The sequence below is a fragment of the Notolepis coatsorum genome, assembly GCF_963971535.1.
Source record: "Notolepis coatsorum genome assembly, chromosome: 3".
Classification (NCBI taxonomy): Eukaryota; Metazoa; Chordata; class Actinopteri; order Aulopiformes; family Paralepididae; genus Notolepis; species Notolepis coatsorum.
In genome coordinates, this window is record NC_140167.1 from 37,319,477 (window position 1) to 37,332,749 (window position 13,273).

The 13,273-nt window shown below is 39.3% G+C and overlaps 1 protein-coding gene across 1 annotated transcript; it reads left to right on the forward strand.

The window, feature by feature from the left end:
* Positions 1-422: 422 nt before the first annotated feature.
* Positions 423-2,137, forward strand: otx2b (orthodenticle homeobox 2b; the record flags this gene model as incomplete). The annotated part of the gene is made up of 3 exons (XM_084310652.1): positions 423-519; positions 1,170-1,321; positions 1,511-2,137. The coding sequence occupies 3 exons, from the start codon at positions 423-425 to the stop codon at positions 2,135-2,137; spliced, it is 876 nt and encodes a 291-aa protein (XP_084166778.1).
* Positions 2,138-13,273: the final 11,136 nt, after the last annotated feature.

Here is a 13,273-nt window from a genome sequence, read left to right on the forward strand (position 1 = left end):
GTGTGTGTGTGTGTGTGTGTGTGTGTGTGCGTGAGTGCGTGCGTGCGTGCGTGCGTGCGTGTGTGTGCGTGTGTGTGTGTGCGTGCGTGCGTGTGTGTGTGTGTGTGTGTGTGTGTGTGGGGTTCTAGGATGGGGAGGGGAGGGGGTAAAGTTTGAGAGGCGCTTTCTCTCTATGAGGACAGCTGGAGGAAGATAGTTGCTAAAGAGCACCGTGCTGTGGAGCGGACTTTTGCCCGCAACAATAAGCAAATAAAAGCCTTAAGCGATGTGCATAGTTGACTAAATTATTTTGTGTTGTGGTTTTTTGGAACAGGTATCCAGCAAGTTGGACAACACGAGGATTATAGGACACCAAGCACATCTCTGGGGCTTCATCCGTTTTCAAAATTTTCTCCAACTTCACCCCCCAGACAAACATTAGCATGATGTCATATCTCAAGCAACCACCTTACACAGTCAATGGGCTGAGTTTAACGACTTCCGGAATGGACCTCCTGCATCCATCAGTGGGCTACCCAGGTTGGTTTAAAACATTTTTGCAATAAATAATGAGGAATCGTGAAATATTCTGAATATACCATTACAGAATGCGAGGTAAGAAGGGCTTCATGGATTGAATATAGTGACAAAGTGTTTAATGATGCCACACTACTCGTGCGTAATTACGCACACAACATAAAACCTAAAACAGATCGACCTTTAAAACTCTTCGGGGTCCACTGGCCCATTTAGGAAATCCCTGAACATGAACTTGCATCGGTTTGTGATAGATTATTAGTTATGGGTATTTCATATTTGGTACCATTTTGAAGCTAACAACTGGGGCTTTCCAATGATATAAAATATGCGTGTGATTATCATCATAATTTTTATTATTATGATTCATATGTAGCCTAGTTTTATTTTAGTAGTAATTTTCAAGCACTTTCCTTACTTGTACTTTTAAATGTGTATGGAATGGAATGTAGACAATCTTGTTGGCAATATAGAACATCTGACAGATTAGAAATAGCATCTATTGTTCAAAAGTTATGAATTAATTAATGAAACTAGATTAGATTAAAAAAAACTCGCTTTTCACAATTAATTTAATTTATTTTCTTTAGTCCTTATTGGTATCGTATATGGTGCAATAACCAAGTATTTGCCCCATTTGCTTTTCTTTGCAGCTACGCCACGCAAGCAAAGACGAGAAAGAACTACTTTCACGCGTGCCCAGCTTGACATTTTGGAGGCACTGTTTGGCAAGACTCGTTACCCTGATATCTTCATGCGCGAAGAGGTGGCGCTAAAAATTAACCTACCAGAATCTCGAGTACAGGTGAGTAAATTACACAAAGAAGCTATCATCGTTGCTAAATTTAGGAATGCCTAAAATAAATGGTTGAATAAGTCAAACAAAAATATGAATAATTTAAAACAGAAACTATTTGGGCTGTGCTATAATTTATTTGACAGACATAATAGGAACAATTGAGCTATGTGCTTAAGTATATTTGTTATTCTATAGGTCTGGTTTAAGAACCGGAGGGCTAAGTGTCGCCAGCAGCAACAGCAGCAGCAGAATGGAGGCCAGAATAAGGTGCGGCCGGCCAAAAAGAAAAGTTCACCAGCCAGAGAAGTCAGCTCGGAGAGCGGGGCCAGTGGCCAGTTCACACCCCCCACCAGTACCACTACAGCCCCAGCCATTTCAACCAGCACCGCACCAGTGTCGATCTGGAGCCCCGCTTCCATCTCTCCAATCTCTGACCCTCTCTCTACCTCCTCTTCCTGCATGCAAAGGTCATACCCAATGACCTACACTCAAGCCTCGGGTTACAGCCAAGGCTATGCCGGGTCAACGTCCTACTTTGGCGGCATGGACTGCGGGTCTTACCTCACTCCGATGCACCACCAATTGTCGGGGCCCGGGTCGACTCTCAGTCCAATGGGCACAAACGCCGTCACAAGCCATCTGAACCAGTCCCCAGCGTCCCTCCCCACGCCGCAGGGCTATGGGACATCGGGACTGGGCTTCAACTCCACAGCAGACTGCTTGGATTATAAGGACCAAGCGGCGTCGTGGAAGCTGAACTTCAATGCCGATTGCTTGGATTACAAGGATCAAACTTCTTCATGGAAATTCCAAGTCCTGTGAAATGAACAATCATCTGTCCAAAAAAAACACAAACAATGACGATATTTAAACATCTAGCCCTGCCATCCTTCAATAAGATAAATGCGTAAAAGACTAATGTGTGTCGTCGGCGAGGCAGGGCTCTCGGTGGCCTCGAGTTTTTGGCATGATGGTGTTTGGTCCCTTATAGAGGAGACGTTTAATTTATTTTAGCACTGGCAAAGAGATTTTCTTTTTCATTTACAGGTTGTAGCCCCTCATCTATGTGTCTGTCAGTGTGTGCCTCTATGCGTAAAACACCTGTTGGTTAATCTGAGGACAACTCAGACTGGACTCTTAATTAAAGTACCATACGTGACGTCACAGCCACGGAACATGTTCGTCCGAGAACGAAACTGCTAGAGAGAAGCCAATATTTTTGGTGAAATGCTTGGGATGGACAGGCCTCCTTTAAGCTTCTTATACAACTTTGCCGACCTTGCGACCTATTGGCAAAGATACACGTCGATGAGGACGGTGTGTGGACTGCGCGCCCCCGAGGCGACATGGATGCACTACTTTATTTAAGAAAAAGTGTTTATAAGGAATCAATATGTAGTTTCTAAGAGACAATCAGTGTGTGTCTTATATAAATGGTACATATGTGTTTTTTATCTGTGCTAGCCTTCGAAACTGTGATCTGTTGTATTGTATGCAATTTGTGAGCCCCTCGCATCAGACTCTCTGCTGTGATTTTAATAGATTTCTAACTTTTTTGAAGAGAAGAAATGCTAATGGTTAAATAATTAGCACTGCAAACAAAGGAAAAAAAACACGACTTTCCAAACACATGGTAGATATATCATATATACAAGGGATAGCCATACTGGAAAAGACTCTCGATGGCCGCGAGCTCCACACTTGCGCGCGCGACTCCCCTCCATTTATCTCCCACACGGTGATTATGGATCCTTACTGGCTCCAGAAATGGTGTGACCCCACCGTTGAAAATACATGAATAAAGGTCCTGTGAGCCGACCCCACTTATTCATCAAGACATTTAATCTGTGTGTGTGTGTGTGTGTGTGTGTGTGTGTGTGTGTGTGTGTGTGTGTGTGTGTGTGTGTGTGTGTGTGTGTGTGTGTGTGTGTGTGTGTGTGTGTGTGTGGTGTGTGTGTGTGTGTGTGTGTGGGGGGGGGGGGTATGAAGAAAATTAGAACGAAAATGAACCAAGGAGATGTGTGCACTGCATAACTATATGTCAAACCACCACCGTTTACTGTAGCCACCCTCATGCAAAAAAATAATTATATTTTGAGGGCAGTTTATTCAAACAAATTCTACAAATTAATTTGAAGTTTCAAAATGTATTTTGTGATGATACTTATTAAATATATCTTAAAAAACAAGTAAAAAGGTATATTAACTTGGATATGTTGATAGTCTCTTTGAGATAATGGTTATATAATTCGAAGAAAAAAACTTTTAAAATGAATTTCGGAGGGACGTCATCCTCAACATAAAACTGTCAGCATTGTGTTGATGGGCGTTCCGTCATGCTTACTTTTTTTTTACTAACAGACTGCAACATGTTTCAATGGTTGTGTTAATTAGGTCAATAATTACCATCTTAGCGAGTAATTATAGCCTACAAATTGAAATACCTCTCAACCGCCTCCCCACTCTGTGCCCCGTTCCAACAGACAGATTAGCCTATAAACTGTCTATAACCTATATAGTTTAAATAGTTTTTTATTTCCCAAATTAAACGCGGCATGAGGAGCGATTTCTGCGCGTGCATTGTGTGAATAGTTGTTAATGGCTCATATTACTCAGGGCCGGGCTTTCCCCCCTCTCAATAGAGGCTATACTCAAATGGTGGAATTAACTTTTTCTTAGTTTCCGGTAGTTCAATACAGATAATCGCAATAAAAGGAATGTGCGTTTTGAGAAAGCAGTGTTAATCCCAGCCTCAAAGAGATGCTAATCCCAATATTTTACTGGCGGGGTTTCTGTGGGGCACATGCGTAACGTGGTCTCATTCAAACCCTCCGCATGATTCTGGGCTCCCCAACTCCGCATGCAGGGTCTGTCCCGCACCATTTCATTTGCAGCAAACCCCTAAACAAACACGGTTGCCTTTTTTTTGTCTCCTGGGACATGAATTTAATAAAACCCGCTATTCAAAGCGTATTCAAATCTCCGAAATGTGGTCACGAAGCAGTGAGCAAACAGGTAAACCGGATAGGCTGCAGGTTTAAAACGGTTAAAAAGAATGGCTACAACGAATACCCTATAGTTATGATATATAGGTTAATCGTAATATAACAAGTTCTATGAAACGCAGTCAGAACATTGCAAAGTAATTTTATTTATCCGCTCCTTATGGGCGCTCTTTATGTGAGAACAATTGGTAGCCTATCGAAGTGGGGCTCAATGGTGAATTTAAACAAAACGAAATCTGACGGTTAAATAAAGGAGAGCGGAACGGGATTTAGCCTCGAGGCTCGAGGTTATTTCTGAAACTGAAGTGCAACGTTATTGTCAAGTTGGCTATAAGAGCCAAAGTCAGACAGGCAATCGAATCTTTAATGACTCGACATGGCTCTTGCACGGAATGTTTGTGTAGTTCCTTCCATGGCTAACCATTATAAGGTAACCTAAAAAAAAGCCCATGTGTGCACACTGGAAAAGCTTGATGTTACTATACTGTGACTTGTTTATCAATAAGACACCACATTATTATGTTTTTGTTTATATAATTCTCATTTATCTACACATGCACAACCGTCTCTTCCATAATGTACAAAACAATGGTTGCTATGCAGGCAACCATGCTGGAAGAAAGAGAACTACACAAACATTCCAGGCAAGGTCTCTATTGTTAGAAGTCCCACATTCAATTAGCATCCTTGACATTGCCAATAATCTCTCTTTCATTCCGGTCTTCTCTAAAGGAGCATACTAATTAAAAGCGTTGCTTGAAATAACTGAAGCGTTAGAGAGGAGAGCGACTTTGATTCTCCTGCGTGGTCAGAAATTAGGTGTGTGCGTGTGTGTGGGTGTGTGTGTGTGTGTGTGTGTGTGTGTCGTGTGTGTGTGTGTGTGTGTGTGTGTGCGTGCGTGCGCGTGTGTGTCTGCATATAAGGTCAGATTTATTACAAAATAATTATTACCAACATTCTAGAATGAAAGAAGAAGAAATCATATTCATCATTATTCTATTTGCATATATCTGTCTAATATGTTGTAGCCGAATATAGTCTTAAAATAATACTATTTAAATATATGGCGTATAGCTAATAAAAACAAATGATGCAATATAATAAGACATTGCGAGATTTAAAATTAAAATAATAAGAAAAGAGAAGAAAAAAAGGGCAATAAAGAATGAAACTTGTAAGAAAAAAAAGAATGATAAATGAGATGCGTCTCCACATGCACTTTGCTGCCAATACGACTACAGACTCAAGGTCCCTTTCAAACGTAAGCATAACTCAATATAAATGATAAAGGCCAATTCAAAGTTGAATATGTTGGGTTGAAGAACTCTTGCATCAGCTGCACAGTTATTTTAACCCAATAATAACCCAAGAGAAAGGGGTGGTGGTGGGGCTGGGCTGGGGCTGTGTATGTACATGTGTGTGTGTGTGTGGGGGGGGGGGTCTACACCACGGAGCCACCATCATCTTTATCTGATTAAATGAGCTGCTTAAAATAACTTTTAATTTTTTTCTGAGAAGTTGGACCTCTAGTCGAAACAATGCACGTATGCTTAACAAGATTCATTGATTCATATAGGGACATAATAGGTTAATTCGGGGTTAATATAATCATTTTGAGGTATCATGTACAGTATTCATATCGCACGCGTCAGTACTGGGTCGCACAGAACGGGCTACTCAATGAATATGAGTATTAATCAAGACCGAGCAGCGCCAAGGAGCATATGGGACCAACAGACGCTGTATTAATCCCCCTTCGTTGTCAAACAATATATTAAGCACCTCTTGTCTTGTTGCTATCCATACATTCACTCACAAATATTGCCCATCGTTGCACTGATAATCTACAGGTTGCTGCACATAGCGGGCAAAAATAAGTAGCATAGACCTATTTAGTCAAAGCAATTGACAGCCGTTGCAGTGTGCAAAAGGAAGATAAATAACTTCTGCATTGATGTTATTCAGCAAAGAATAATACAATAGCATTGGAAATAGAATTGCTTGCTATACTCCATCACAAGAATATATTTCTCGCAACAAAACAAAAGAGAGGAAAGAAAGGCTATAGGCTATAATCCAAATATTTATATTTCATCATATATTCGGACATGATGATCATGAAAACAAAGGCCTGGCCACGAGTTTAGAAATGAAGCGCATCATCAAAAAGCTCTCATTGCTCTATAGGGAATGGATTTAAGATAGAAAGAGAGAGAGAAAGAAACAGAGTGAGAGAACGAGAGAGAGAGAGAGAGAGAGAGAGAGAGAGAGAGAGAGAGAGAGAGAGAGAGAGAGAGAGAGAGAGAGAGAGAGAGAGAGAGAGAGAGAGAGAACGAGAACGAGAGAGAGAGAGAGAGAGAGAGAGAGAGAGAGAGAGAGAGAGAGAGAGAGAAAATACTTTTAAGAGGGATTATGAATGGGAACGTTTGGTCAAAACTGCAAAAATCATCACCAATTCAACATCACAGTAATGTAGGAAGTTCTTATTTCAGGCTAAAATCACAACATGTTTTATAACCAATATTGAAATTATTGCATGTGTGCTAATTAAAAGGTTAAAGGTATTCAACCACAATAAATAAAATAATAAAATAATCAAATAATAATAATAATAATAATAATAATAATAATAATAATAATAATAATAATAATAATAATAATAATAATAATAATAATAATAATAATAATAATAATAATAATAATAATAATAATAATAATAATAATAATAATAATAATAATAATAATAATAATAATAATAATAATAATAATAATAATAATAATAATAATAATAATAACTTTTTAAATTAATCCATGTAGTATCGCTTGAAAATCTATTTATCCAGGCTTACTGGAACTTTTCTGAATATATTATGTTCATGACATCGTGAATTTGATAATCTTGTCAAAGATTAAATTAAAAGGGGTGTGTGCCTATAATAACCCATTTAGATGTTTTTAAAATGTCTAAAGAGATTTGAAAGTATAAGCATACTAAAAAAAAGCATGTTACTTTAATTTCTCAGACTCCTCACACAAATCCATGTATTTACAGAGATCATAACTGATAATGCTATACAGCTTGACTAGCTGGAGATCTGATCATATACAGGGCCACACATTGGTTCTATACCCCAAATTACTGTCTATAACCAAAACATCTCACTCAACATCCCACAACCTGCTTTCTGTACAGTGCAAATAGCTGAGGAGGAGAGTATAATATAATACTGAAAGACAGCAACCTCCCTTCCAATTGTAATTATAGGCTTATAGGCGAGTATACCTATTAATACCTTGGAAAATAGGTATATACATTCCATATACAGCCTTAACTGCACCTTTATGCATCAAAACAGCATGCACTCATACGGATGTGACTATGAGGTTTGGATGTTTGTTTTTCCCAGAGAGGTAATGATTTTTACTATAAATATTTTTTATTTTTTAAACCACATATGCTTAAACACTATAGCTTATAATGTCCATAAGCCCTCATAGGACATAGAGAGCTTATCAGTTCATTAGCACTTGATGGCCTAAGTTACAGTATAGGTGGAGGGAGGGGGATCATTTAAGCTATTCAGAGGGGTAGAAAAACTCAAATCCATAAAAAGATTACCAGATCTCAGCATATGTTAAAGAAACAACAATACGTTATTCTGCTTATGGGTCAAGCTAATAGTTAGTTAATACCCACCTACTAGTTAGCACTAAACAGACTAGCGCTTTAAATGGGAATACTGCTCAATTAAAAAATGTATGCTGTACTAATGGACAATCAAATCAGTATTAATTAACATTAATAATATCCTGTGACCAAATATATCAACTGTGATGTCAGATGTAGCCTACATACATAATCATATACGTATATACAGGGGGCATCTCCATGGACTTCATGGGTTAATACAACGTTACATGTCCAAATGAGTTTACATTATACAATATAGTGCTACGAGTTCTGAAAATATACCCACAATTTATAGAAAATCATGAATATAATCACAGTCACCCTCTCCATCTCCATCTGTTCAGTTCAGGGGAGTTGTACAGTATGTTGATGTGATGTTGATGTGTTTTTATGTCCCTTTTTCTCTATGGAATACAGTAGTGATTTGAAGTTTGATACTGTTTACAAAAAAAACTCTCCCAGGACATAATGAATAGCATATTATTTAAAATCTGAAATTGAGTGGAATTCCCCTTTAAGCCTGTGGGTCTTTAAAACTCATTGGATTAGGGGGGGGGGGGGGGTCTATTCCACAATTTATCATTTATCAGTCCCCTTTGATTCCTAGACCATTAATACAAAATATTTTTAAGAGGCAAATGGAAATACTTTTCTGGTGGATTAAGTGTGCATGATGATGACACAAGTCTGCATGGTGAAGAGCAAAGTGCTCAAATGTTAAATTGTAATCATGCGAACAACATATTCCCAGAACTGATAACTAATGGCCACTGCTGAAGCCACAAAGTCCTTGATTTCCGACAGCCTATTTGGACACTGAAGGCTGCATGATTGGAGCACCACTACATGGCGTTGGAAAGCAACTGCTGTACTAAAAGGTAATGTTGTTTCTTTTGTTATTGTTATGTTTCAGGCAGAGCATACATAGGCCAAATTGTGTCTTTTTACTGTAAAGAAAAATACAAAATAAAGACATTTGTATTCTCATATAAATATTTATATACAGTATTATACTGTATGGAGGTAAAATAGTCAGCTATTGATTTTTTTCTTAAAATCTTTCATATTTTTGCTTGTGTTGTAATATAGTCAAGTTAGACCGCGCTCACAAGTTCTCACACTGGGTGCTGCAATCCCATAAAGTTCAGTATATCAAAAAGCAGGGTAGCCGGACCAGCACTCTCAGTTTCAATGTTTTTAATGGCAGCCTGAATGGATAGCAGACATGTTTCGGACAATGTCCTTCTTCAGTGATATGGCTAGCTATGCTTGTGTTGTAATCAATGCATTCTACACTGAACGGTTATTTATTGGAACTTTGGCATGTGACCAAAATATACTTTGCATAAATCTAATTCACATGATGTTTATTTGCCACAATATTTATGTTATCTGAAATTGGGGGATACTGGCTGGACATTGGACAGATATACATGTATCATGGATGGATGGAACCAATAGCTTACATCCTGATATATAGGCTACTGGAAATTATGGTAAAAAAGTCAAACTTCAATCTATCATCCAAACAAAGACTATATATAGAGAAAAAGTTAAAACATAATTGCAACATAATTGCTAAAAACATACAACATATAATATGAACCTATATTAATCTGTAAATTAATTCATAATAGGCAAACCATCTAGTATAAAAGGTATTCCAGTCTTGCAATATAGCTTTAGCTAATTGCTCATTAATTTCACCGCAACATGTTTTGCAGTGTATTTCAAGTATATAAAGTACACAGGGCCCTGCCTACCTGTGAGAGCCCCACTTCTCTCCCCATTACCACCAGCCCACGGGGCCCACGAGACCCCTCATTATGACAATTAGGCAGGTGCCCGGGATGACGCCTCTCTGATCATTTACACCTTTCTCACGAACTCTCTATCTCTTAATCTCCCGCAAACAAGATTCTCTTGTGAGACAGTAGGCCTATACCAGGAACCAGAAATTAATTAGCTGCAACCGACAGATTATAGCTTAGAGACCCCCCTGGATGGACAGCAGTTAGACTACCAGGCTGAGAGAGGGGGAGAGAGAGAGAGACAGAGCGAGAGCAGGCAAATCACCCCAGAGGCAAGAATCTCTTAGCTTATTTCAATATTTCATTGAGTGTTATACATCAATGAACTGTTTCGGGGTGTCATCGGACAGAAAGCTAAGCCTTTAGAATTCATGGCGCACAAATGTATGCCCTCATCCAACATGCTTTGAATAAAATGTAAGCAGGCATCTTTTTCACACATGTTCTAAACATACTTCCAGGAAACACCCTTTTTTGTCCTCAAAATCTACTTTTTAAACCCACGGCAAAGCCTTTTCACTTTGTCTCCAGTTAAGTGTCTGAGAGGCTCCCTTGAGAGAGGTAATGGTTATCTCTGTCATTATGAAGGCTGCCCTTAAGAGTAATCTCGCTCTTTGGTCCATTTTCTCTAAGGTGGTACTTCAAACTTTCAGCCCTCAGAAGGAGAAAAGTGTGGTTCCTCAGTGAAAAGGTAGCAACCCGTTTACACACCCCCTCATTATGTCTAGCCGAGGCTGGATATGAGGCACTTGTTTCAATGAATGAATGAATCACGTTGATATTATGCCACCCGGTCCCAAGGCCAGATAGGATTCACCATTTGAATCCTTCGGATGGACGATTCACACAAGTCCATTGTAAATCTTAAGGTGCACTGATCTTTTAAAACCTTATAATTAAAGACTCAAAGGTCCGTATTCTTTTTGTGTTCATTCATAGTAAAGAGAGGTTGTGTGGTATTTTTACTTGATGGATAATGTTCACATTCTAAATAGTATGTACCTGTATGTTTCCATTGGTGCCCTGCCATACATTTGAACCCTTTTAGATCAATTCCCGGTCATATTGTGCACATAATTAAACAATATATGCCCATAAAATATACAAGAAATCAATTTCTTTATATTCTGGATTGGATAAAAATCCAATCATGTTTTCTTCCTGTAAAACAAAATATGACATGTGCTTACGTAGGCTTGCACAAACAAATAATATCGTGACTTGACCCCAAAGTTTTCAAATCAAATTCCCCCCAATGTTATGTCCCACCTGCCTATCCTATTTCGCTCAGAAATACGTCACAATATGGAAGTTATTGTTAGATACTCTCAAAATATTGTTTCAGCTCGACTTTTAGAGTAATATCTAAATGTATGTTTAGAGTAGGGTCAGGGTATTCAAACAGTCACACAGGCCCACCAGACTGAACCTAAGAAGGACTACATTAAAGGGATAGTTCACAACTTTGGGACCCTAGCCCTATTCTCTACTTTCCAATGATGTTGTTAGTGGGTAGAGTTCATGCTCTTCATACTGGATACCCACAGCTCTGCTTAGTTAGCCACACAAACAAATGCAAAGTTGATGGGGACAAGCTCCTGTCTGTACAAACTGACTGAAACTAACTGAAACCTACTCCACACAGTGTACAGAAAATAGATTTATGTTACATTCAGTCAGTTTGTACAGTCGGAAGCTTGTCCCCATTGACTTTGCATTTGTTTGTGGCTAACTACGCAGAGCTGCAGGTATCCAGTATGAAGAACACCATGGGCTGAGACCAATTGACATCATCGCTGGCAAGTAGGAAATAGGGCTGGAGTTCAAAAATTGTGAACTATCCCGTTAAAGTAAATGAAAAGAATAGTTTCAAGTTTCATTATTAGTTGTCATACAGAAGTACAGAATACTTTTATACAAAATGCTTCTTTCTGTTTCGCTCCAGAGACTGTGCTAGGCAAAAATAGATAATAAAATAAGTATAGCAAGTATAAAATAGAAGTCAAGTACGTAAACAAAAATGTTCAATATATACATAATATATACAATGCTCTATGTAGAGTAGAAGTAACTGAGTTACCATACAATATACTATACAGTGCAAAGCAGAAGTGGGATGAGGTACAATTTAGGTACAATATAATTTACAGTAAGGTGTAATGAGGTATGGGTTGTAGTGCAAATTCTTTACCGATAAATATAAAGTGTGCTTAGGTGTACTAAAGTGGTTAAAGTGGGTGCTGCAGTGAGTTGTATGTTTAAAGTGAGTGTGTGCGTGTGTGTGCTGTGAGTGCATTTGATGGTTGTTACATATAGTGTTATTGTTCGTTGAGCATCATGATGGCCTGAGGATAGAGGCTTCTTCTTAGTCTCTCTGTGCTTGCCATGAGACTCCGGTATCGCTTGCCTGACCGCAGCAGTTCAAAGAGGCAGTTGTTTGGGTGGCTCGAGTCTTTGATAATTCTCTTAGCCTTGCCCATGCACCGCTTGTTGTAAATGCCCTGGAGGGTGGGAAGCCCCAGGGTGGGAAGCCCCCCTCCACTTGTGCGTTCGGCTGAGCGGGCCACTCTGTGAATACTGCTGTGTCTCGATGCTGCTCTCTCATTTTAAATTGTTTTTATTGTTTACATTATTCTTATTGTCTGTATTACTGTGTGATTTTGTTGCTAGGCCGAGGAGCCAAGGAAACAATTATTTCACTCCTCTACTGTAGAAAATCCGGGATGTGACAAATAAACTTGAAAATGTAATCTCAATATTAATATTGACCACTAATGGATGCCAAAACCAACTGCGGAAATGCACTCTATACCATTATAGATTTACCAAAACACTAATGCTACTACTACCTTTATGCATATCCTGCACTTCAGTAGACAGAGCAGCTCATGCAGGATCAACAACTTTGGAATTCTTTTTGGTTATACACAGATATACAATACACTGAGATGATTCACTGTCCAAGGGGTGGTGACCTCAATTCAGTCTCACAACATGAAAATGTTGTGGTTTTGGCTCCAGAACAGAGCCAGTTATTTTCCCACTCAGAAGCAGCACCAGTCGACCTGACTGTGGAAAAGAGGACACTCTCGGGCTCGGGCAGTCAATATGACACATAATTCTTCCCATGCTGCACCAGGCCAAACAGTTAATATGGTTTAACAGGGAAAAAGTTTCCACTCCCAAGTGAAACCTCACTGGGAGAGTCAAATCTCTCTCTTATAGGGCTAATTTGACAGTTTTCCAAAATCCCTCAATTCTCGTCTGATCAAATTCTACCTCTTTTTAATCCCCCTCGCCCCTCCCCCCTCCACCTGTTAGTCTGAGTTGGTTCTCCTGACAGCATATGGAGCTGCGATTGGCCCAGGGAGTCGTTGGGGTCTGGGGACAGATGCAGCCTCTTCTCCAACCCCCTCCACCCACCCACCACCACCCGCCCCTCTCCCATCCA